This window comes from Bubalus kerabau, chromosome 3, assembly GCF_029407905.1.
Source record: "Bubalus kerabau isolate K-KA32 ecotype Philippines breed swamp buffalo chromosome 3, PCC_UOA_SB_1v2, whole genome shotgun sequence".
Classification (NCBI taxonomy): Eukaryota; Metazoa; Chordata; class Mammalia; order Artiodactyla; family Bovidae; genus Bubalus; species Bubalus kerabau.
The window spans coordinates 9,352,456-9,379,042 of NC_073626.1; the positions used below are offsets into that span (position 1 = coordinate 9,352,456).

General features: G+C 47.6%; 1 protein-coding gene across 4 annotated transcripts; it reads left to right on the forward strand.

Moving 5' to 3' along the window:
• Positions 1 to 22,691, forward strand: SIRT5 (sirtuin 5). 4 transcript variants are annotated; one of them, XM_055570635.1, is made up of 9 exons: positions 1 to 139; positions 6,031 to 6,180; positions 7,835 to 7,968; positions 9,240 to 9,465; positions 11,160 to 11,247; positions 12,030 to 12,083; positions 13,397 to 13,520; positions 14,053 to 14,168; positions 22,167 to 22,691. In XM_055570635.1, exons 2-9 carry the CDS (start codon positions 6,066 to 6,068, stop codon positions 22,240 to 22,242), a joined length of 933 nt encoding a protein of 310 aa, XP_055426610.1. In that variant the 5' UTR covers positions 1 to 139; positions 6,031 to 6,065; the 3' UTR covers positions 22,243 to 22,691. The 4 variants fall into 4 exon arrangements, with proteins under 4 accessions (XP_055426610.1, XP_055426612.1, XP_055426611.1 ...); XM_055570637.1 differs by having other exon boundaries at positions 32 to 139; positions 6,048 to 6,180; XM_055570636.1 differs by having other exon boundaries at positions 98 to 220.
• The last annotated feature ends 3,896 nt before the right edge of the window (positions 22,692 to 26,587 follow it).

Sequence of the window (26,587 nt, forward strand, 5' to 3'; positions counted from 1 at the left end):
AGGGCTCGGGAGCCAGATCAGGTGTGGGCCTCCGGTAGGGGCCGCTGCAGCCCCGAGCAGGTGGTTCGAGCCGCTCCGCCCCCAGGCTCGTTGTCCAGCCCCCGCGCCGGGGATCCGCCGCGGTCCCCGCCTCCTACAGGTGCGTGGGCGCCGGGGCCGGGCCTTGCTCTCCGCCGCCTCCATGGACTCCGAGGGTCGCGGTCGAGCACAGCGGGGCCGGGTGGGCGCCGTGGAGGGGGGCTCCCGGGGCGGGCGAGGGGTGGTGGGTGCGGCCCACCGCGGCGCGCATGCGCGGATCAATTGCTTCGGCCGGTTCCGGGGTCCGTCAGGGTTGGGGGAGGCGAAGGGGTCAAGGGGAAGGGGAGAAGGGGAAAGGGGAGGTGGGATGGGGAACTGGGAGGGCGAGGGGGGAGGGGGAGGGCGAGGAAGGGAAGGGGTGCGGACCCCTTTTCTTCGGGTGGATCCAGCTGGCAGCCCCCCACCCCGCCGGCAGACACGCGTGCGGAGGCCGGAGGTCGGGGGTCTTCCCGGCACAGCGCGGGGGTCTTAGCTGCGGCCGGAGAGGCGAGGGAGGGGACCAGAAACGAGGTTGGAAAGTCAGGCGCCCGGGGCGGGTGGGCCTGGTAGGCCGCCGTGAAGGAGGGGGTGGCCCGGGGCACTCGGGGCAGGGTGTCCCCGTTGAGTAGAGGCCGGGTGGCACATGGGGCGGCCTGGACCGGGTGATGGGCGTGGGAGGCGCGGCCGGGTTGGGACACAGTTGCTGGGGTTTATCGGGTTGTGTGGGTGTGAGACGTGAGCCGAAGGGAGAAGTGGGGGCCAAGGAGGATGGCGACCTAAGGCTTTTGGGGAACGTTCAAGAGTTGAAGCTCGACTGTGAGCTGGGAGCCTTGTGTTGGACATCCGAGGCGGGATGCAGTGGTGAAGCCCCGGGAGGGTGGGCGATCCAGCGAGGTAGGAGGAAAACCGGGAGCAGCGAGTGGTTCCCCGAGAGGTGATCAAGGGGTCAGAGGCTGGACCTGATCCAGGTGGACCGCTGGGTTTAGCAAGGTGGAGCGGGATGGTGACCTAGATAAGAGCGAGCGGTGGACTGGCGAGAGGAAGTGAGTCTCCAAGTGTTGATAGCTGGACCTGATACTTTGCATTTCTTTGGCTCATAGGTGTTCAAAAAGTATTTATTGAACACCCGTGGGAGTTTTTGTAGTTCTCTCGCGATGTACTTTAAATTAATGTTTTGTAAATGCTTTTTCTCTCGAATTCCTCATATAACCTTACATTTATTGTATTACTGTATTTTTAAGAATTGGTGGGGTGCCCCCTTTCTCAACAGGGAACATAGAGACATTTTTCTGATTTTCTAATTGGGTAGGTGAGTTTCAGGTTTCCGAAAAAAGCCTGGTTAAGTGAGGATTGCCATTCACCGAGACTAATATCAGTGTTTGGAAACCTATTCTGCACTCAGAAAGCTCCCAATGACTGCGATGAATGAGTTTATTGTCTTCCCTGAGGCCTTACTTGCCACCTGAAAGTCAAATTGGGACAGGATAATTGGAGGCTTTACCCAGGGCAGTTTTCACCCTGAGGGCTTTTGGACCAGATAAACTGATGTCTTCCTCCTCTGACTGGCACAGTGGGGGCCTTCTTACCCTCCGGGTATTTGCTTTGGCGTTTGAATTGGGTTGTGAGTTTGTGGCAGCTAGAACTGCCCACTCTGATCCCCCAGAAAAGCACATAAATATTGACACAGGATTCTTCTGATGAATACTTTGCAGCAGCATCTTGAAAATGTTTCTCAGGTGGCACAGTGGTAAAGAATCTGCCTGCCAATGCGGGAGACGCTGGCTGTATCCCTGGGTCGGGAAGATCGCTTGGAGAAGGAAATGGCAGCCCATTCCAGTACTTGGCTGGAGAATTCCATGGACAGAGGAGTCTGGCTGGCTATACACGGGGTTGCAAAGAGTCAGACACAACTGAGCAACTAAACAGCAGCAACAAAGCATATTGAAAATAGACTTCTGTTCTGAGCATTTGCAAACCGTGGAGATAAATTTCAGGTGGCACTGTTCTGAAACAGTGTTTATTTTTTAAAAAAATTTTTTTACGTTTTTTTTTTTTAAACCTCTCCTTTGTTTTCACATTTACTGAGAGACTTGGAGAATATCTTGTAAATGAATGGAAAATTTAGCAAAACAATTCTCACATTCATTAAAAAAACTCGTGATTTTTTTGTCTTGTAAATGTTTTTTATTTAATATTACAATTTAGAATTTTATCTAATTTCCAGTTGGCAATCAGCAGCAGTTTGAAATACTCCAGCGTTTTAGTACCTTTTTAAGTTTTAACTATAGAACTAAAACTTATACTTTTAGTTAAACTAAATTTGTAGTTTTTAACTACAAGACTGGATAGTATTTCCCTGGATGAAATACATCCAGTGATGAGCTATATCTGTTATGGATGAATCACAGTTTGTTTATCCATTCATAAATTGATAGGCCTTTGTTTTGCTTCTAGCTTTTGACTTGCTACTATCTGATAGGTCTTTTGAACGTAAATAATTTCACAAGACATCAACATCAAACAAGGCTACACTGTAATCATGATAAATCAGGACAGAAATAAGACTTCATAATTAGGTCTGAAACCAGATATAAATACGAACTTTCTCTAAACCACAAAAATGACAAAACACCCTCCTATCCTGGCTAATAGGAGGGCCTGTTGCCTCTTGACCAATCCCAGCTCAAGCTTTACTTCACTCCCTCCTCTTTAGATCATGTTCATTGAAATATCCAATAAAAGGAAACTTTTCCCAGACAACATCCTGCATAGATCAGAGCCTCCTTCCATGACTCTCCCTAGCCTGACCCAAAACAAGCCCAAATCCTTTTCTGAGTCCTAACTTCATCAAGATGGGCTTCCCTGGTGACTCCCTGGTAAAGAATCTGCCTGCAATGCAGGAGATTCGGGTTCAATCCCTACGTTGGAAAGATCCCCTGGAGGAGGAAATGGCAACCCACTCTAGTATTCTTGCCAGGAAGTCCCATGGAGAGAGGGGGGCCTGGCGGGCTACAGTCCATGGGGTTGCAAGAGACACACTACTTATCAACTAAGCCACCACCACCAACGTCACCAATAAGTCACCAATATGCCTGCAGCTCCTCACCGTGAGCTCCTCCCTCCTCGCACTTGCTCAGCTGCAGGTGTGTTCCTAGACTTTCACCGGAGACCACTGACAATGCACATAGCACAGAAACACATCTACTGAAAATCCTTGCTTCCGCTCTCGTCTCCATACATCCTGATTCTCATCCTCATTCTTGTTACTAATGTCTTGGGAATTCTTCCTTTTTTTTTTAAACACATGCAAATAAGTACTCTTTGCACTCTAGAATGTCATAGAGGCAGAATCATACATGCATTCTTTTTTTACAGCAACCATGCTGTGCATTGTGAATGTGTCCTTGTTTATTGAACTCATCCCCTGCAGATGGTCACGTAGGTTGTTCTAGTCTCTTCCTATTAATCACAGTAGTCTAAAGAACAACCCTGTAGATATGTCATGTTGGATGTGTGCAAGTCTCACTGTTGTAAAAATGTCCAGACAGGATTGCTAGGTCAAAGGGAAAGTGCATTTGTACTTTTGATAAGTTGTCCTCCAAAGGGATTGTAAAATATTGGGAAATGTGTTATTTTTCTATTTTTCCTATACCTGCTACTGCTAAGTCACTTCAGTCGTGTCCGACTCTGTGCGACCTCATAGACGGCAGCCCACCAGGCTCCTCCATCCATGGGATTTTCCAGGCAAGAGTACTGGAGTGGGGTGCCATTGCCTTCTCCCTTTCCTATACTTACAGACCTTTAATCCTGAATTCTTCCAACAATTTGGGTTCTTCCACTAGGTAAAAGTCAGATATGTCAGTTACCCTTTTGATGTCATGGATCTGAATATTGCCTTTCTCTGTGTCTTTATCTTTCTCCATTATCCCTGTCTAACTCCTCAGGGATAGATAAAGATTTAGTCAGTGTGCTTTAAGACTCACAGATTTCTTTGACATGATCTCATCTTAATCCCATTTGTTGTTATGGTACATACCTTTCTGGCCTCATTCAGTTCTCAGTTAGAATTTATATTCTCATAGAAACTGTATTTTGACTCAAAGTCAAGCCAATGGCTCTCCTATCTTTTTAAAAGTATCAGAACCTGTTTTTCAAATGAATTCTCCCATCTAATTCCTTCCTAAACCTCTAAGGCTGTGGTTCTCAAACTTGAGTGTTCATCAAAATCACCTGGAGACAGATGGGGGCCCTGCCTGAAGAGTTCCTGTTTCAGTGGGTCTGGAGTGGAGCCTATGACTTTACATTTCTGATGAGATCTTGGGATGATGCTGGTCTGGGAACCATACTTTGTAAACCACTGTTCCAGGCACCTCAGAGCACTTGAGAGTCAGTCAGTCAGTCAGTCAGTCAGTTCAGTCGCTCAGTCATGTCCGACTCTTTGCGACCCCATAAATTGCAGCACGCCAAGCCTCCCTGTCCATCACCAACTCCCAGAGTTCACCCAAACTCACGTCCATCGAGTCAGTGATGCCATCCAGCCATCTCATCCTCTGTCGTCCCCTTCTCCTCCTGCCCCCAATCCCTCCCAGCATCAGAGTCTTTTCCAATGAGTCAACTCTTCGCATGAGGTGGCCAAAGGATTGGAGTTTCAGCTTTAGCATCAGTCCTTCCAAAGAACACCCAGGACTGATCTCCTTTACAATGGACTGGTTGGATCTCCTTGCAGTCCAAGGGACTCTCAAGAGTCTTCTCCAACACCACAGTTCAAAAGCATCAATTCTTCGGCGCTCACCTTTCTTCACAGTCCAACTCTCACATCCATACATGACCACTGGAAAAACCATAGCCTTGACTAGATGGACCTTTGTTCGCAAAGTAATATCTCTGCTTTTGAATATGCTATCTAGGTTGGTCATAATTTTCCTTCCAAGGAGTAAGTGTCTTTTAATTTCATGGCTGCAATCACCATCTGCAGTGATTTTGGAGCCCCAAAATATAAACTCTGACACTGTTTCCACTGTTTCCCCATCTATTTCCCATGAAGCGATGGGACCAGATGCCATGATCTCGTTTTCTGAATGTTGAGCTTTAAGCCAACTTTTTCACTCTCCTCTTTCACTTTCATCAAGAGGCTTTTTAGCTCCTGTTCACTTTCTGCCATAAGGGTGGTGTCATCTGCATATCTGAGGTTATTGATATTTCTCCCAGAAATCTTGATTCCAGCTTGTGGTTCTTCCAGCCCAGTGTTTCTCATGATGTACTCTGCATAGAAGTTAAATAAGCAGGGTGACAATATACAGCCTTGACGTGCTCCTTTTCCTATTTGGAACCAGTCTGTTGTTCCATGTCCAGTTCTAACTGTTGCTTCCTGACCTGCATATAGGTTTCTCAAGAGGCAGGTCAGGTGGTTTGGTATTCCCATCTCTTTCAGAATTTTCCACAGTTTATTGTGATCCACAGAGTCAAAGGCTTTGGCATAGTCAATAAAGCAGAAATAGATGTTTTTCTGGAACTCTCTTCCTTTTTCCATGATCCAAAACACTTAAGAGTACACTTTGTAAATAGCCGGTTTAGATGGTGTTTGTGTGAACACCATGAAGATTGCTACTGAAGATTTTTGTTAAGGCTATTCTTTTATATATATGTGTATGTTTTTACACATGCTAAGTCGCTTCAGTTGTGGCTGACTCTTTGTGACCCACTGGACTGCAGCCCACCAGGCTCCTCTGTCCATGGGGATTCTCCAGGCAAGAATACTAGAGTGGGTTGCTGTGCCCTCCTCTAGGGATCTTCCGGACCCAGGGATCAAACCCACACCTCTTTATAGCTCCTGAATTGGCCGGCCTGTTCTTTACCACTAGTGCCACCTGGGAAGCCCATGTGTGTGTGTGTGTGTGTGTGTGTGTGTGTGTGTATTTGTAGAAATATGAGTGTTTTCTGATTGTTTCTGTTTGTTTTGTGATTTTTCTAAAGTCCATCTCAATTGTTAGTGCAACACAGAAAACCTGATGCCACCTCTCTGGATCATCCGGAACCGATTGTTTTCCCAGCTGTATTGTGGACTGAAGTCTCCAATCTCCACACAAATCAAGATTTGCCTAACAATGGCTCGTCCAAGTTCAAGTAGGTCTTTCATACACGGTGACATGACCTCCCTCTGCAGCCCACTCTCTTCCTTTTCTCCATCACTGGTTTCATGTCTGAGGGGCTCTTGATTCGTCCAGGAGTTAGTTAGCCTTGGTCGCCACTGTCTCCCGGGGAGACCAGAGAGCCCGCTCCATCAACCGAGTAACCTGCTTCTGGTCTTGTTCAAACCTTCAGTGCCTTAGCACGGATTGGCTGCACCCGGAAGATGGCCTGTGCCTGGCAGACCCTGACTGGGTGGTCTGGGCCAGCCAGAGGCAATGCTGGTCCACACTGGCTTCTCCTGGCGCAGGGAGTGGAGGGGGACTCCCACAGCCTGTGAACCACTCAGGCCTGGCTGGTTGGGACACAACCTTTCCTTATCCCGCGCACAAGGGCTGCAGAGCTGCAGTGCCCAGGACAGCGGGAGCCACAGGCTGTGCCAGGACCCAGTCTCCGCTGCCAGGAGAGACAATGGCAGTTCCCAATCTGGCTCTTCATCCTTATCCTGGGATGATGATATTTGGCTCAGGCCACCTTGTGATGCCCAAGTGCTTGGCACAGAGCCTGGACACAGGGAGCCCTCATGGAAGGCTAGCTGCCGCCCCTGTGGGTCTGAGCTTGGGCAGGAGGATGCCTGGAGATGGAGGGCCAGCCCTTGTGTCCTGGGGCGCAAGCTTCAGGCTGTGACCACGACTCCCTGCTGCCGTGTCATTCTGTGCGTTCAGTCTCCTTCTGTTACCCCAGGTCTCCGGGGCCGTCTTGTTAAAAAGACCAAGTCTCCCTTGAGCTGTAAAGCAGAGTGTGTCCAGAGTGGGACGGAGCATTTGTTCATGGGGAGGGGCTCTCATCCTCACCCTGGTAGTGATGCTGAGGGAAGCTGGAATTAGCAGGATCCTCCAAGGGAAGTGAATTTGGGGAGGAAGGGACAGCTTTTGGGGTCCAGTGGGCCTGAGGTCAGCCCTCACACCACACAAGCTTGCTTTTACTTTTAAGAAGGAAGATACATTCCCACTCATTGTGTGTGTATGTGTGTGTGTGTGTGTGTGTGTGTGTGTGTGTGTGCGCGTGCGCGCGCGCTCAGTGAGTTTCAACTCTGCGACCCCATGGACTGTAGCCCGCCAGGCTCCTCTGTCCATGGGATTTCCCAGCCAAGAAGACTGGAGCAGGCTGCCATTTCCTTCTCCAGGGGATCTTCCCAACCCAGGGATTGAACCCACGCCTCTTGCGTCTCCTGCATGGCAGGCAGGTTCTCTACCTCTGCACCACCTGGGAAGCCTTTTTTAATCCTCACAGCAGCACCACTCTCTCAGGAAAGCACGCTTGTGCACGTGAAACAGCTAAGGAGACCCAGACAGCAGAGGGTCAGCGGTTCACATAGGATCCCACTCGTGGGAGATGGTGGGGGGTGGGGAGTGGGCAGCGTGGGGCTCAGAGCTCAGGCTGTTCACCCCATACCCCCGCCCCTTTCTGCAGACACCGTACTCTCACACATTAGGTGCACAGGGCCATCTTCATTGCATGGGAAGATTTTTATTTGGTTATCTTAAAAGTATAATTTCACGCAAGGTCAAGTTTCAAAATATAGGCATTTGAACTGGGACGTAAATGTCCAAATGAAACACTGGATTGACCAAGATTTTCCTCTGTTTAGATATGGCTGACTTCCGGAAGTGTTTTGCAAAAGCCAAGCACATAGTCGTCATTTCCGGGGCTGGCATCAGTGCTGAGAGTGGGGTTCCAACGTTCAGAGGAGCAGGAGGTTACTGGAGAAAATGGAAAGCCCAGGTTGGTAATGTTTCCAGAACTCTGAAAGGCTCTTCCTGAATGAAGCCGTTTAACAGTTTGACTCAGAATCTCTATCAGAGGGGAACGTTTTGAAATTTACTGTGACCCTTTTATCCTGTTCTTTTTGGCATAGACACAAAGTCCATAGGGTTAAAACCTCAGCAAAGCCACCTCTTTTCTTTCTTTCTCGGCGTGTATTGATTATCCTTATTCAGATAACAATTGGATTTCCTCTAGTAACCAAAGTGGAACCGGGACACTTTGGTTAGCATAATTCATTACTTCTCTATTCGTGTTGAAATTAAGAATTACACATTTTTTAAGAGTTCCTGTGGACTTTCCAAATGAAAACCAGTCTTGAGTTGTTAAAGGCTTAGGCCTTGATGCTCAAAACTTTGTACAAAAGTCATTAGAATATAAGTTCTCTGGGGGCATGGGGTTTTTAAAATTCAATTTTTATTGAGATATACATGCAATAAAAATCACCAATTTTAAGCGATTTCAGTGAGTTTTGACAGATGTATATATAGTGGTACAACCGCCACCGCAGTCAAGGTGTATAACATTTCTTTTTTTTTTTTTTTTACTTTATTTTGTCAAGTATTTATTTTTATTTATTTATCTTGGCTGCGCTGTGCACAGGCGGGATCTTTGTTCCCTCATCAGGGATCAAACCCATGTCCCTTGCATTGGCAGGTGGATTCTTATCCACTGTACCATCAGGGAAGTTTGGAGGAATCGTACTTTTAAAAATGTATATTTTATATATCCTATTACTATAATGTATACACTATTTTTTTAATGTGTAGTTGTATGTGCGTGCCTATAATTGTAGTTATAAAAACCGAGTTTTCCCACTATGGCCATTATAGCTCAGTTGAGTGTTTTGCATTTTACTTTTCTTCCTGGATAAATGAGATCGCTGTCATGTCACGTGGAGCTCCAGGAAAACGTGGCTTCCAGCCTAAGTTACCTTCCCATGTGTTGCTCTATGTTCGTAGCTCACCTGAGTGGAAGATGGGACAGGTTACGATTTTGCTGGGGAAATTAAACCTAATTTCTCCAGGGCCCCTCAGGAGCCCTGGGCCCCGCCCATGTGAACCTACATGGGTGTGTTCCCTTGACACCCCCCCGGAACTGTGTGCCTGCCTGCCCACAGCCAAGGGCACCCGGGAGTGTCCTCCCACCCAAGTCCAGTGCCCCCATGGCCCGGCTTCCGGAGCATCAGCCCTTCTTTCCCCCCTGACCCCCGCTTCCTGCCTGCCCCCCAGGACCTGGCCACCCCGCAGGCCTTCGCCCGGAACCCGTCCCAGGTGTGGGAGTTCTACCACTACCGGCGGGAGGTGGTGCAGAGCAAGGAGCCCAACGCCGGGCACCTGGCCATCGCTGAGTGCCAGGCCCGGCTGCACAGGCAGGGCCGACAGGTGGTGGTCATCACCCAGAACATCGACGAGCTGCACCGCAAGGCTGGCACCAAGAACCTTCTGGAAATCCATGGTGAGAGGCCCTCAGTCTTCCATGGGAAGGGGAAACCAGACTTGAAAACACACGTTCTGCTGGGGCCCAGCTGGGTCCACCGAGTCAGAGCAGCATGGTGCCAGGACCCTGGGGTCTGGTGTGCAGACCACCTGGCCATGCAGGTCTGCATCCCTGCGTGCTTTCCCCTCCCTGGGGGTCCTGTTGAGGGGGCCCTGTGCTCCCAGATGGCCCCCACTGGGCGCTGGGAAGCGGGAGGTTTGGGCCATTGAACGGCTGGGGCTCTAGCAGGATTCAGGCTGCGAAGGCCTGGCATCCCTGGGAGATCCATTTACTGTCCCTGCCCCACCCCGCACCATGGGCACTGTCTGCTCTGGCTGTGTTCCTCCTCCACCCTGGAGCCTTAAGGGGGCTGCCAGCTTAGTGACCTTCCCTCTTGGGAGCCCACCAGGTCTGTGACACCGAGGAGCTTGTCTGGGGTCCCTCTGGTTTCCCTTCTCTGCTTTCACTGACACCTGCCTCTTCCCTCTTCTCACTGAAAATCAAATAAATTTGTTCACACAAGAGCATAAATGGGTATGCCAGAATTTCTTCCCAAGGGCATTTGATAGTCTGTGATGCTGTGTTGAGCCGCTTAGTTGTGTCCAACTCTTTGCTACCGTTTGGACTGTAGCCCGCCAGGCTCCTCTGGCTGTGGGCTCTCCCAGGCAAGAATACTGGAATGGGTTGACATTTCCCTCTCTAGGGGATCATCCTGACCCAGGGACTGAAGCTGCATCTCCTGCACTGCAGGTAAATTCTTTACTGCTGAGCCATCCATAGAAGCCATTTAATACTCTACAAAAAATCAGTCCAAAGAAATGCATTTCAAATCGCAGAATTTCCAGAAGCAGTGACCCAGTGGGGCTCCACGCTCCCTTCCTCCAGTTTAACCATCTCCTCAGAAAATAAATCTCTGGATGGCCTGACCATCATTATCCTTTTAGACCAAACACTCCTGCTGGAGGACAGGATGCCACAATTAGACCAGTCTGGAACTTGTGCCCCAGCTTGTATTTGGGGAACGTGACTGACAGCTCCATCAGCTTGGCGTGGGACGGAGGAGGGGGTGGTTTCTCAAAGAAGGAGCCCTGGAGAGAATGGACCAGCATGTGTCCCCGGCTGTGTGACCTGCTCAACACTGGGCACACGGTGACCATGCGGTGAACTGAGGTCACCTTTTATGGGTGAAGCTCAGTAAGTCTTTGCTAGTTTTAATGATTATTTTCTTCATTTATTAGTTGATTATTTATTGAGCTGCTTTTGTAGAAAAGATTCAAGCTTTACTAAGTCAAAATTAAGATTTTGTAAAACATATCCCAAGCTACTGAGCCTCTATCAGGCATGTTCTCAGTAAATCCTGCCCGTAGGTTTAGGTTGGCTTCTTCTGCCCTGGTGCACATTTGAATTCCACCTGAACACTGGGGTGATCAGAGAGCTCCTTGGTCATGCAGTAACTTATTTCCTGCCCCTGCTCCAGATTACGAAGTCCAGGAGGGCATGTGTTCTGGCTTTTTCCATCTCACTACATGCCTTGATGTTTCCCATGAAAGCTGGGATGGGTGCATTTGTTAAAGTGATGTGTAGAAACTAAATCATTTTGTACTCTTTTAGACGTGGAGTCAGTTGTTCCCGATTATACTGAATTTCGGTCTTGTTCAACTTGTGTTTTTCAGGTAGCTTATTTAAAACTCGATGTACCTCTTGTGGAGTTGTGGCTGAGAACTATAAGAGTCCAATTTGTCCAGCCTTATCAGGAAAAGGGTAATTATACTGCACTCTGGAATATGTGTTGTTTTGTCTCTTCAGTTGACTATAAACATGAAGAAATTGAACATTTATCTATGACTCCCATGGATATTTATGAGACATAAAGCTAGAGACAGTACAGCTGTATTGTAAGGGAAATATTTTGCTCACAGGTTAAAATAAGTGAAAATAACAGGCTCTAACTCTATACATTATGATCCCAACTTTGTATTTAAACACACATCCACCCTCACCATGTTGATGTATCTGTATGTAGATAAACGTCCAGAAGAAAATCAACAACATATTAACAGGGACAGTAGTAGTATGGCAATTTTGATTTCTTTTTTATATCTTTCTGAACTTTCCAACATGTCTATGATGAACATTTACTATTGTAAATATTACAATTGGGGGAAAAATTAAGAGTAGACTCAAAATATTGAGAAAAATTCTACCTAGCCATTGGTATAAGTTATACAAGTAACTTATTAATCTAATATCATTGCAGGTGATTGAAATTGCAGTGACATATATGATGCAAATCATGAAACTCTCCTTAGCACAACAGTATTACACCCCCCTCTCCCATACATCTTCCTTCTCTTGAGGTACAACCACTGATAATCAATTGTTTGTGTCTACCCTCCTCATCCTCTTATAAGCCAGTGTGTATTCATCAGGAGTTTTGTGCCATACATGGCCAGGCAAAGAGACAATCTTACTGGGTTATTTTATTTCTATGTTCTTTGATGACACCAGTGACATTCTTCCTTTTCTCATATTATTTACTTCAGGGCTCCAGACCCCCAAACTCAAGATGCCGGAATCCCAGTGGAGAAACTGCCCCGGTGAGTAAAAAGACTTTGATCTGTGTTTGGTGCTCCAGTTTGGAAAAAAAAAAAAGAAAGAAAATTAGTACGAGTCAAAATCTAAGTTCACTTGGTGAGATGCCTCTGAAAACATGCCAATGCAGAAACCAGCCCTGACCCATGAGGTCAAGGGTGAAAGGACAAAGGGTGAACCAAACCAGGCTTAAGAGAAGTAGCCTGTCCCTTTCTCCTCTGTGTTGTGGTGGGATCATTTGAGGTCTGGAACGTTTCAGAAGCTGCTGTGTTGTAGACATTCCCCCGGCGTGTGTGGAGCATAGTGGCTGGCATCCCGGGCCTAACTGGTCAGGAAGCCTCAGCTACTGTCCTCCTCCCCTTCTCCTCCTCGTCAGTGTTACTAATCCAGGGCTATGGAGGCCGTAGGAGGTCTCACAGAGGTAAAGTTATGGGACCGAGCAAAATTTGTGCAGATTAGCAATAGCAAAAAACCCTGGAAAGATTTTTATGTCAGTTTTTCAAAACTTGACCTTAAAAAGGCCTTTCCCAAAGTGTTTCATAAGGCAGTAGATCCACGTGATGTTGATAGGCACTACTCGGAGAAAAAAGATGCCACATGCCCAGATAAATATGGAACCACTAGAGTGAACCAAGTTTGAAGCGTCTTGTTTTGCTGCAGAGCTACTCAGAGCACTGAATGTGTGAAAGTACATTATTACTCCCTAAGGAGCAATTATGCTAACATTTCCCTGGTTTACTTAACCTTTTGAATTTTTCTTAATAAGGATTTTCATTACTAAAATCAGAGTTTTGACCTAAAAGAGTAAGTTTTCATGACTAAATTCTAAAGTTTTGATCTAAAATAAACTTGATTAGGCAATTAATATGATGAAAATGGAGTTTGAGGGAGATTATTTTAGAACGTAAATAAATAGGTTAACTAGAGATGACCTAGGGTAGTAGCTAGTGAAAGATGAGAGATTTTGGGAAATTGACACAGGAGAACTTGGCTACCGACAAGGCAAGAGAGAGGTGAATTTGAGAGAAGATGAGGGAGGTCATTGATGACATTAGCAAGTGGTTTGTGTGTTGAAGGCAAGTCTGAGTCCAGTAGTCCTCCTGGGTCCAGCTAACCGTGAGCACGGCTGTGCCTGAGTGGAAGGAAGTAACTGGGAAAGAGAAAGCTATCTCTCTCAAGGTTGGCTGAGACACATTCACCAACAAATCACCCCAGTGCATCCAGACACAATAGAGACTTTATGATTTCCCCCGATCCACCTAGGCAGGCCTTCCCAAGAGTAGGTCTTGGGAGTGAGTTAAGGATGACACTCTTACAGGTGTGAAGAGGCAGGATGTGGGGGCCTGCTGCGACCTCACGTGGTGTGGTTTGGAGAAAACCTGGACCCTGCCATCCTGGAGGAGGTGGACAAAGAGCTGGCCCTCTGTGACCTGTGTCTAGTGGTAAGTCACGGCCTTCCCTGATCTTTTCAAAGAGCAGAAACAACTAAAACTAATTTGGGTGATGATCAGATCATTTCTTTGCCACTCTTGCCACGAGCTCAGCTCTGTTTTTCATACCAGGTAACTGGTGGTAAAGAACCTGCCTGCCAAGGCAGGAGATGTGGGTTTGATCCCTGAGTTGGGAAGATCCCCTGGAGAAGGAAATGGCAACCCACTCCAGTGTTCTTGCTGGGAAATTCCATGGACAGAGGAGACAGGAGGGCTACAGTCCATGGGGTTGCAAAGAATCAGACATGACTTGGTGACTAAACATGAAAAAAATCCTTCCTAAATTCTAGGGATCAGCCAAAGGGGAGCCTCCCCCACCCCTCTTGTCCTCTTGTCCCCCAGACATTCTCCATTTATCCCGCCCAGCTTACCTTCCCTCACACCAGCAGCCACAAACTGGTCTGAGTTTCTGTAAGGTTTTCTGCAAAGACGCTGCTTCTCCACCGTGTGGTCACTTGTCCGCTTCTGTCTCGTTGCTCGGTAGGTGGGGACTTCCTCCGTGGTCTATCCCGCGGCCATGTTTGCCCCCCAAGTGTCAGCCCGCGGCGTGCCGGTGGCCGAATTCAACATGGAAACCACCCCGGCCACCGAAAGATTCAGGTACGGGGTTACCAGGGTGGGAGGTGGACAGCGCTGAGCAGGTTTAGACGTGGTCATCCAAGCAGATTTTTACCTGCTGTCCTGGTTTTGTAACACAGAGTTTGTGTTTTCTTATTTGGTCTGCAGTTGCTTTGATGGAATAAAACAACATGTTAGTTGTAGATTGATGGAAGAAAGCACATTAACTGTAGACTGAGGTAATGTCTTTTTACAGGGAGTTTGCCAAAGGGCTTTTGTTTTTCACATTTTGAAAGTTCTTCTTTGATGCTTTAGACTTTACTTTTATTCATGCGTTGAAGCTAAGTTTAGTAATGGCATTTAGATGTCGGTCAGCTGAAGACTCAGCACGCAAGCCAGGGAGACACCCACACACAACTCCGTCACCCACCATTCTCCGTGGGGCTCCCTGGGCAAATCCTCTCTGGTCTTATTGCCAAGAATGTTTGTACCTGTGGCCATTTAATGATATTGATCCTGCCCCCGCAAATCTGTGTGGGAAGTATAGATTATCGTAGGATATTCACATGTTGTCTCAGTCTAGGCTCTAGTTTACATCTCCTTTGTTTTGCTTGCTTTTTTTCCACCCCTGCTTTTCTGTCTTCCCTTTTAATGTAGTTTATATATTCTTAATAGTCTAATTTCCTTTCCAGAATAAGGTAGACTATGAACTAATACATCAATATGAATAAGTAAAATGTAAAATGTTACTGAAGCATCTTGTCATTACTTAAGTCAGTGACTTTTACCTCAACTACGTATTTTTAAAAATCTGATGACTGGGAACTTCCCTGGTGGTCCAGAGGTTAAGAGTTGGCCTTCCAGTGCAGCGGGTGTGGGTTCCACCCCTGGTCAGGGAGCTAAGATCACACATGCCTCTTGGCCATAAAACCAGAACATAACAGAAGCAATATTGTAACAAATTCAATGAAGACTTTAAGAATGATCCACATAAAAAAAATCTTAAAAAAATTTTTTTTCTAAAATCTGATGACTGGGTACCTACCACTCAGGAGATTCTGATGTAACTGGTGTGAGGTATAGCCTGGGCCCCCTCTTTTATACGCTTCCTGGGTGATTCTGATATGCATCCATTGTGTACTCTTCACGTGAAAGGATAATGAACTTGGCAGTTTTCCCTGCAAGTTCAGACGAAATTCTTGGAGTGTAAAGATATCACTTCATAAGTTGGGCCTCCCAAAACCACAAACCTGCTTCAGCTGCTACTCGTCTTCAACAAAAATTCTTCAGCTTCCCATCCTGAAAACCTGCAGTGTCTCTGTTCAAATAAACAGGCCTCTTTCTGGTCTGAGACTTTGATCAGATCTGAACAGCACCAACCGCAGGACCCACAACAGATGCTCAGTGGACCTTTTCGGAAGCCAAGACCCTCTGTACCACCACGTCTGGGAATTTTCCCAGATGAGTGTAACTGACCAGTGAAGCTAGCGATGCTTTTTATCTGGGCGTCATCAAAGCTGACATTTAGAAGAGGCGTGGGTGGTCATCTTCTCATCCTACTTGGGTTTTCAAACAGGGAACCAAACCCAGAGTGACTGAGAAGCTGGTTTAAACATGCGTCTTAACAAAGGCCGAAATTTCTCACATCTCACATGTAACGGATGTTGGCTGAGCTCTAGCCTAGGTCAGAGGTCAGCAAATTACTGCCTGTAGGCCAAATTCACCCACTGCTGCTGCTAAGTCGCTTCAGTTGTGTCCAACTCTGTGCGACCCCACAGATGGCAGCCCACCAGGCTCCGCCGTCCCTGCGATTCTCCAGGCAAGAACGCTGGAGTGGGTTGCCATTTCCTTCTCCAATGCATGAAAGTGAAAAGTGAAAGTGAAGTCGCTCAGTCATGTCCGACTCTTTGCAACGTCGTGGACTGTGGCTGACCAGGCTCCTCTGTCCATGGGATTTTCCAGGCAAGAGTACTGGAGTGGGGTGCCTTTGCCTTCTCCGAACTCACCCACTACATTTTTGTAAATAAAGTTTTATTGGCACCCAGCCACAGCCACATGTTCCTATATTGTCTGTGGCTGCTTTTGCACTTAAACAATGGAAGTAATGAGTTGCAGCAGAGACTGTCTGGCCTGCAAAGATGAAATAGTAAGTCTCTGACTCTTTATAGAAAACATTTTGCCAGCCCAAGCTCTAGGTTAGTAGCAAAAATGAAAATTGAAATAATACTGCCTTTTCACCTGATTTCTTTGTTACCTAAATAGGTTGCAGGAAATGATGCCTACATTTTATGTATTTATTTATTTCTGCCTACATTTTCAATTTGGATTTTGCAAGACTCCTTCGACCTTGCACAAGTTGTTTGGATTCTTTGCCCCAATTCTAATTTAGAAACAGAGTCATGGTATTTGCCTCCCATCGAAATGTGTTAATATTTTCAAGGTGTTAATTAGTTCCTGTTTTGTTTTTTGTCATTTCCCCTGTCCCAGATGGTTATCTTGGATGATTTTCTGAGAAACCATTAGACTAGGTATTTGGGGATTTAGGCATCAGGGTTTTGACTGTTTCTCAACCCCAGGGGTCTTTGGCATGCAAGGATCTGTATATTTGTTGAAGCAGAAATGGGATTAGTGCACCCAAGGGACTGGTGTGCAAGGCCTTCCAAAGACAGTGGGCTCCCCACGCCGTGCAACCCCCAGTCGTGCAGCTTTCCATTTCTCTAAACTTTGGAATTTAGTCCAAGTCCACAAGTGTTTATTTAGCACCTACTATGTCCTAGACTTTGTTGTTGTTTAGTGACTCAGATGTGTCCAACTCTTTTGCAACCCCATGGACTGTCGCCCACCAGGCTCAGGCTCCTCTGTTTATGAAATTTTCCAGGCAAGAATACTAGAGTGGGTTGCCATTTCCTTCTCCAAGGGATCTTCCCCACCCAGGGATTGAACCTGTGTCTCCTGCATTGGCAGGAAGATTCTTTACTACTGATACTGTTCTGAGTGCTTGGGATAGGATATATTAGTAAACAAAATAAAAATCCTACCACGTGAAGATGGCCTCCTAGCCGCAAAGGGCAAACAGTGAACGATAAGATAATAAATGCAAATTGTGTGGCCCATGAGAGGTGGGATCGGGCTGTGGGAAAAAGCAGAGGTAGAAGCGGGCAGGGGGAGCAGGCGGGTGCGGGATCCATGGGGTGGTGGGGGGCTTCAGAGAGAAGAGGTCTGACAACACTAGAGGAGGAGGAGCAGTTCACTGAGGAGATCTCTGGGCCAAGAGCCTGCCAGGTGCCAGGACCACCTGGGCAAAGGCCCCGAGGTAGCAGACAGCCCGGGAGGCCCAAGGGACAGCAAGGAGCCAGTGTGTGTGGAGAGGGGCGGGGAGGGGGGCTCCAGGAGGTGGAAGTGGTCAGTAGTGTGTGTGGAGGGCACGTAACCTGTGTGCGGGGGACGTGTCCCCAGAGACAGCGCCCTGCAGGCGGAGTTTAGAACTCTCAGGAACTCTTAGCTAGAAAACAGCTTCATGGATGGTTTCTTGTTTATGTTTGTACTCCTCAGGAGGGTGCAGAGGTTACTTGTAATTTACGGTTGGCCGCATTTGATAGGGAAGGCCAGTGCTCTGCCTGCCTAGATCATCAGGTAGCTGGTAGGACCCTGTTAGTCCATGCAGTGGGGCCCCAGTTGTCCCTTAACCAAAAAAGTCACTTAAAGCAAGAAGAGTAAAAAAAGGACACATAAGCATCTCATTTTCATTTAAAGCATAAATGGGCATTCATTTACTTTTTTTTTTTTTGATAGAGCCAAAGGCCTTTGAGTAGGAATCTGCATATTGGGGGTCACCTTTGTTGCATAAATCATACTCTTAATCCTCCTGGTGGTGGTGGTTTAGTTGCTCAGTCGTGTCTGACTCCTGCGACCCCATGGACTGTAGCCCACTAGGTTCCTCTGTCCATGGGATTCTCCAGGCAGGAACACTGGAGTGGGTTGCTACGTCCTCCAGGGGATCTTCCTGGCCCAAAGGTCTATCCTGAGTCTCCTGCATTAGCAGGTGGATTCTTTACCACTAAGCCACCAAGGAAGCCCTAGAAATAGAACACCGACATTTAAAAGTAAAGCTGCTGTTGTCCTGGTTTTAATTGTATCCTGTCGAATCTGAATGACGCAGCAACTTGACACCCACCATCATTATTTACAAAACAAATGTGTAAGCGGGTTTTTCACAGTGAGAACCTTCACATTTTTTTCTTTTTCTCTTTGAACTTGTATCCCCATCCATCCTATTTCTACCACAGAAATTTTTACTAATGTATTTTTATGCTTGAAAATATTTTGTTGACTATCCTTTTATACTTCTGCTTCAAAGTATACGAATTATTTATTCTCAGTGTCCTTAAAACTTAGAAATTGTTCCACGGAAAAGCTCCTCTAGATGGAATTATCACTGCAGTAATTTATCGTCTGTAGTTGTCGGTTAATAATTCCATAAAAGTCAAACTATGGGAAGTGCATCTCTTAGTAGATGCATGGAGCATGAGGTTTTTTAATTAGTTCAAGTGTCCACTGGGTTCCCTGGTGGCTCAGACAGTAAAGAATCTGCCTGGTAATGCAGGAGACCTGGGTTCGATTCCCGGGTTGCGAAGATCCCCTGGAGAAAGGAATGGCGGCCCACTCCAGTATCCCTGCCTGGGAAATCTCGTGGACAGAGGAGCCCGGCGACTTACAGTCCACGGGGTCGCAAAGAGCTGGACACGACTGAGTGACTAACAGAGACATACACACATCCATCTGAGTACTGCGCACCATTACAGTCCACGGGGTCGCAAAGAGCTGGACACGACTGAGTGACTAACAGAGACACACACATCCATCTGAGTACTGCGCACCGTTAGAGTTCATGATGCTGCAGTCCTAATAGGCCTGTGGTCACGGGAAACAAACCTGTATCCTATGAAGATCAAATTTCCTGACTCACCGCAGCGCAGGGGACCCCAGAGAGCCCTGCTGCGTGTTCCAAACAGAGGAAAAGATGGAGTTACTGTAGGATGTGGAAGGAGGGTTGAGTTTAGGTGAAATTTCAGTGAAGCCGTTTTTGATCAACTCAGCAGCTAGCAGGACTGTGTGTGTGCATGTGTGTGTGTGTGGAGAGGGGTTAGATCCACTCTGGCTGCAATGTGATTGCAGGGTCCTGTGACCTTGGAGGTGGACGTGAAACACTGGGCCCGGACACCCCTCGCCTGGAGTTCCGCACCTGGGCTGGAAGTCAGGCTGCTTCTCTGTGGCCAAGTGATTGAGGTCCTGCAGGCATGGGAGTCTTTCATTCTTTCCTGCCGTCATTTCCAACAGTGAAGTGTCTGATAGTGTGTGATTTGAGAGGACAGACTTCTTTAGTGAGCATCAAAGCAGTGGTCGCTCAAAGAAGGGAGCTGCTGTGACCCTGTTCAGCTTGTCCTGGAGTGGGGCGGGGGGAATTGTGTTTTGAGTATCTGTGTCTCTATTTCCGGTCTGAGGGGTGGCAGCCCAGATTTTCCAAGCTAAACACTTACCTTTTCAATGTCAACTGTAATTCTTAGTTTTTTCTTTTTATAGAGAAAAGCAAAAACTAAGTAGTCATGTACAGATGTGAGAGTTGGACCATAAAGAAGGCAGAGCACCAAAGAATTGATGCTTTCAAACTGTGGTGTGGAGAAGACTCTTGAGAGTCCCTTGGACTGCCAGGGGATCAAACTAGTCCATGTTAAAGGAAATCAGTCCTGAATATTCATTGGAAGGACTAATGCTAAAGCTGAAACTCCAGTCCTTCGGCCACCTGATGCAAACAGCTGACTCATTGGAAAAGACCCTGATGCTGGGAAAGATTGAAGGCAGGAGGAGAAGGGGACAACAGAGGACCAGATGGTTGGATGGCATCACTGACTCAAAGGACATGAGTTTGAGCAGGCTCTGGGAGATGGTGAAGGACAGGGAAGCCTGGCAGGCTGCAGTCCATGGGGTCGCCGAGTTGGACACGACTTGGCAATGAACAACAACAATACCATACATAAAATACTCAGAAACCTGGGCCACATAAACCCCAGGCATGAAAGAATTTTGTTCTGGCCACTCAGATTTTGGACCACCTTCCATCTTATATGCTGAAATGTCCAGAGTCCTCCTGAATCGACTTTAGTGATCTGTTTGGCAATTCTGTAAGACCCTCTTTCAGTTTTACTGGAAGCAAGAATGAAGTGGCCCTGTTTGTATATATCACCCAGTCTTTAGAAACCATTTGTTTTCTCAGATCCACAGCAGTGTTCCAAACATCCCTTGGTTTGGCAGCCGGTTAAGTTTTCACATTCTGGGATAAGAGGCACCATGTAAGATTTGGGATGGGTGAGGTCAGGTGCAGCTTGCTTTGGTAAATGGGAGGAGGATGAATGTGGATAGGGGCGCACAAAAGAACAGGTGCAAGTCGAGGGAAGTCCCTGAGTGCTCTCTGCCTAGCTGTGTTTCCTGGTAAGTCCTCAAGGGACTGTGCTGGGAGGAGCTTTCTAGTGGGCAGCCTTCCTCGTGCTGGGGGTGGTGGGGATGGGGTGGGACTGCGGGAGGGGAGGCAGAAGGATCAGAAATGCCAGTTGCTCAGGGCCATCCATTCATGGCATAGAGGGAACATTCTTGATCTGTGTTGTATCAAGAATAAGTAATATGACCAGATGCTTTTTTTTTTAATTTTAAATCGTGCTCAGCTGGTTTTCATTTATTAATAACACAGTAGAATTAGTTGGTTTCTTTGTTTCCTCCTGTCATAAGTGTTTTCCCTTGAAGGAAGCAGAAATCATTGGTTTTTCCTCTTTTCTCTCCCTCTTCTTTCTTTAATCTTTCTCTTTTTCCTACTTTTTAACTACAAGTCAGGGCTAGTTGTGAATTTCAGTGATTGGCATGAGCCAGCTGACTCAGTTAAAATCCTTATGGTCTGCATGGTGTATGAGGTTCATTTTCTCTTGTCCTTAGTACCAGTGAAGGTGCTTTTATGTAGTTGTATAAGAGTTTATAAAACTTACAATTATGGGTTTGGCAAAACAGTCACAAAATACAATCATGTCTCTCCTTCCTCCTTAAAATAAAATTCTCATTTATAGGCACCTAAATTCTAAACGCAACATTCAGAAAACTAAGATCATGGCATCCAGTCCCATTGCTTCATGGGAAATAGATGGGGAAACAGTGGAAACAGTGGCAGACTTTATTTTTGTGGGCTCCAAAATCACTGCAGATGGTGACTGCACCCATGAAATTAAAAGACATTTACTCCTTGGAAGGAAAGTTATGACCAACCTAGACAGCATATTAAAAAGCAGGGACATTACATAGCCAACAAAGGTCCGTCTAGTCAAAGCTATGGTTTTTCCAGTAGTCATGTATGGATGTGAGAGTTGGAATATAAAGAAAGCTGAGTGCTGAAGAATTGATGCTTTTGAAGTGTGGTGTTGGAGAAGACTCTTGAGAATCCCTTGGACTGCAAGGAGATCCAACCAGTCCATCCTAAAGGAAATCAGTCCTGTATATTCATTGGAAGGACTGATGTTGAAGCTGAAACTCCAATACTTTGGCCACCTGTTGCAAAGAACTGATTCACTGGAAAAGACCCTGATGCTGGGAAAGATTGAGGGCAGGAGGAGAAGGGGACGACAGAGGATGAGATAGTTGAATAACATCACTGACTTGATGGACGTGAATTTTAGCAAGCTCTGGGAGATAGTAAAGGACAGGGAAGTCTGGAGTGTTGCAGTCCATTGGGTCGCAAAGGGTCAGACACAACAGAGTGATGGAACTGAACTGAAATTCTAAGCAATTGCTTTCCAAAATTCCCTTGGGAATGAGGGTGCCAACCCATACTGAAGTGTCTGCATTTGGCGTTGTCAGAAACTCGATGAAAGAACTGGGCTCCAAAATGCCTAAGACTCCTGTGAGAATCTGGATTTTATTCTGGCTGTAACTAAGAAAGTTGACTTGCTGAAGCAGAATGCTCATTTTGCTCTTAACTTTGCTGTGTTCGTCCTTCTGTTTCAGGTTTCATTTCCAGGGGCCGTGTGGGACGACTCTTCCCGAAGCCCTCGCTCCTCATGAAACTGAAACTGTTTCATAGCCATCCTGGGGAAGAAGAAATCTCAGCGCATCTAAGTACCAAGCCACCAGCAGGGGAGGCAGTCTTGTGGATGGTGAGCCAAATACTGGAAAGTCTGAAAATATCTTTTGATTGCTGGGCTGGAATCCAAACTGCTGATGGTTGATGGGGACTTGGAAGCAACAGTAGTAACCGTGTTTAGAAGGAGAAGTCACAGGACTTCTGAAGTCAGTTCCTGTTATTTTGTTTGATCCTGAACATAAGTCTGATGCATTTGGTTGGTTACTGGGTAACTTTGTGATTAGATTGTCTAAAACAAAGTGATTCTCCTGATTGTGTTTCTGCTATTTGGGCAAAGACAGAAATAGAGGGGTATAATGTGGGTATTTCTGATTGTTGCGCAAGGTTTGGTGGAAAATAAAATCACTCTCTATGCAGGTAATTTATTGTACAAAAATGTTAGCCCAAGAGTTGTCTTTGTTTAGGACATTTTCTTTTCAGTGTTTATCTGTTTGACTGCTTTACCTCAAGTTTGGGGCGGGGATAGCTTACAATAAGAACTCATGCAAGGATGGAAGAGAAAATGAGCAGCAAGGTAGAAAATCAGGAAGAGAAAAAAGAATGACGCTAATATAGCTGCATCAAACAAAGCTGCCTAAAACAGAGCAGAGCCGAGGGGAAAGGGAGAGACGACGGTGGGCTAAAGCTGCCTAAAACGGAGCACAGCCAAGGGGAAAGGGAGAGACGATGGTGGGCTGCTTCTCAGCATCATATACACGGAAGCACATCTCACTGTTACAAACACACACCCTGCGGGGTCCGCCAAGCTTCCCCAGACACGGAACCTGGAAGGGAGTTTTTCCCATGGGACTTACAAAGTCTATGCTCAGAGTACCTTTTGTGTAAAGTAGGGAGAACACAGCTCCCCCTTCAACTCCCCCCACCTAACGCAGACCCAGGGATGCCCGCTGTCAGCAAGCACCAGAGACCGATGTGGGGAGTGGCTGTCAGTACCCAGCGTGGGTAGGTCCGACAGATCTAACTCCCTTAGACCAGGTGGGCTCCCCAGGGATTATGCAGCTGGGTGACATCACTTCCGGCCCTTACAAAAGTGTATTTATTCTCACACTCTTGGCTTTCGGAGAAGCCACATGGTGACATAAAGGTTTGTGCTGCATTTGCAAGTCACACCTTTTAATAAATGCCAAGGATCCTTTGCATGGGTAGGAGGGGACTCATAATACTTATAATGTAGTTTTGGTATGTAAAATGGGGCTTCTCTGGTGACTCAGATGGTAGAGAAGTGAAGTGAAGTGAAGTTGCTCAGTCGTGTCTCACCCTTTGCAACCCCATGGACTGTAGCCTACCAGGCTCCTCTGTCCATGGGATTTTCCAGGTAAGAGTACTGGCGTGGGTTGCCATCTGCTTGCAATGCAGGAGACACAAGAAACCTGGGTTCAATCCCTATGTTGGGGAGATTCCCTGGAGAAGGGAATGGCAACCCACTCCAGCATTCTTGCCTGGAGAATCCCATGGACAGAGGAGCCTGGTGGGCTACAGTCCATGGGGTCACAAAGAGTTGGACACGACTGAGCAACTAACAGTTAACACTTCTTTGTACATAATATACCATCATTCCCTTCTAATAGGTTTGTTGTTGAGCTTTTCAAAAGAGCATTCTATATACACTGCCCTGGTGTTAGCAGTGGTGGAAGCCAGTACACTGGTGGAGGAAGCCTGACTATATTTTTAATTTGTAATTTCTATCTGACCAAGGCCCAGATATTTCAGAACTATCCTTTGTAAACCTCTTCCTACTAAGCCATTGGTTCCTGTAGCTTTTTTTGGTTCCGTTTCATACTTTTTGTTCATGTTTTGGTCTTCTTGTTTTTAAGCTAGGAGATGCTTCCAAGAGAAAAGGAAAAGCAAATTGAAAATACTGCAAAATTTATGTAGGGATTATTCATTTAATATTTGATCATTTAATCATTGAGGGATTATTCAATTTACTATTTATCAAACATCTAGTCTATGATAGACATTAGAAATACAGTGATTAAGAAGAGGCCTGGACCTTCCTTCAAGGAGTTCATAAGAACTTGGTTGGGACCACTGGCACAGAAACTGTTACACATCACGGAAGCTACAGTCACAGAAAAAGATTCACAGGAGAGTGCAATTAGAGATGAGTAGGGAGGAGCCTGGGAGAAGGCCCTGGCACCCACTCCAGTACTCTCGCCTGGAAAATCCCATGGACGGAAGAGCCTGGTAGGCTGTGGTCCATGGGCTCGCAAAGAGTCAGACATGACTGAGCAACTTAGCAGTAGCAGTAGCAGGAGGGAGACTGGTAGGCTGCAGTCCATGGGGTCGCTAGGACTCGAACATGACTGAGCAACTTCACTTTCACTTTTCACTTTCATGCATTGGAGAAGGAAATGGCAACCCACTCCAGTGTTCTTGCCTGGAGAATCCCAGGGACAGGGGAGCCTGCTGGGGTCGCACAGAGTCGGACACGACTGAAGCGACTTAGCAGCAGCAGCAGGGTGGGGATGGGGTGGACATTAAGGTGCTTGAAAGGCTTTGAGAGGAAGTCAGCCTGGGTGCGGGTTTTTCAGTTATAAATAGGAGTTCCAAGTGAGGACTGTGTACAAGAGCATGTCCAACTGCAAGGTAAGCATGAAGTAGCTTGGTTTGTTCAGAGAATGCGGAGAAGGCAATGGCACCCCACTCCAGTACTCTTCCCTGGAGAATCCCATGGACAGAGAAGCCTGGTGGGCTGCCGTTTATGGGGTTGCAGAGTCGGACACTACTGAAGTGACTTAGCAGCAGCAGCGGCAGTTCAGAGAATGATGAATCATTTGCTGTTGTATAATGGGTGTGTGCTTAGTTGCTCAGTCCTGTTCGACTCTGTGACCCCATGGACTGTAGCCCACCAGGCTTCTCTGTCCATGGGATTCTCCAGGCAAGAACACTGGAGTGGGTTGCCAAGCCCTCCTCCAGGGGATCTTCCCAATCCAGGGATCAAACCAGGGTCTCCTGCATTGCAGGCGTTTTCTTTACTGGCTGAGCAGGTGGGAGAAAATAAACACAAAGATTACCGAATGGCCACATACGCTAAGAAATGAAATAGGTGTAGTGGGGGCGGGGCGGGGCATAAAAATACACGGTACCCGGGTTTTGGTCACTTAGTGGAGGTGCAACGGGCAGTCACTGGGCAAGGTCCTGGGGTCACAGCCGGGAAGCGGGGGTCCCTGCTCTCACTGAGTTCACGTTCTAAAGGTGGGGGGGGGGAGAGGTGGGGGGAGGGGGGCGGGGAGGGGCAGTCTGGAGGGAGAGAGTCTGTGCGGACAAAGAACTGGCAGCGGCCGGGGGCTGGGCAGGGATGCCTGCGACAGGGCGGCCGAGGTTGTCACACCGCACGCTTGGTGCCGAGATCGATGTACGTGTGGGTCTGTCCACCTTGTTTCTCCTCAGTGACAACAGGACTGCAAGGCACGGGGTCCCGCTGCTATGCCGCACGTCCTCCTTTAGAAATGGCACTTTTACGGGGAGTGCGGTGTGGAGGAAGCCGAATTTATTAGATCGACCCAGCGGCTCTCTGGGTCGTGTATGGATGAGAGAGTTGGACCACAAAGAAAGCTGAGCGCTGAAGAATTGATGCTTTTGAACTGTGGTGTTGGAGAAGACTCTTGAGAGCCCCTTGTACTGCAAGGAGATCCAGCCAGTCCATCCTAAAGGAAATCAGTCCTGAGTGTTCATTGGAAGGACTGATCCTGAAGCTGAAACTTCAATACTTTGGCCACCCTTGGCCACCCGATCCGAAGAACTGACTCCTTGGAAAAGACCCTGATGCTGAGAAAGATTGAAGACGGGAGGAGAAGGGGACAACAGAGGATGAGATGTTTAGATGGCATCGCCGACTCGATGGACATGAGTTTGAGTAAACTCCGGGAGCTGGTGATGGACAGGGAGGCCTGGCATGCTGCGGTCCATGGGGTCGCAGAGTCGGATACGACTGAGCGGAAAGAGGCGGCGACAGGGTGATAGGGGCTCGAGGTCCCCGGGTTCTTGGGCACCGGGCGGCGTGACCCGCACCAGCCCGCCCCGAGGAGCGCGGGGATCCAAGCAACAACGCTCTCGGCATCCCCGCTAAGGCGGCAGCAGCACGGATCGGCCCTGCCTGGACACAAGCCCCCAAGTCCACCGGCTCTCGTAACCGTGGGCGGGGACCGGGCATCCTGGCTCCGGGCCGGGTGGAAGGGAACGCCCGGCGCTTTCCTTAGGCCACGCCCCACTTCCCGGCTCTGCGCATGCGCCTCCGTACCGCGCGGTGGGGCCTCCGAACCTGCAGAGGGCGGCAGAGCCC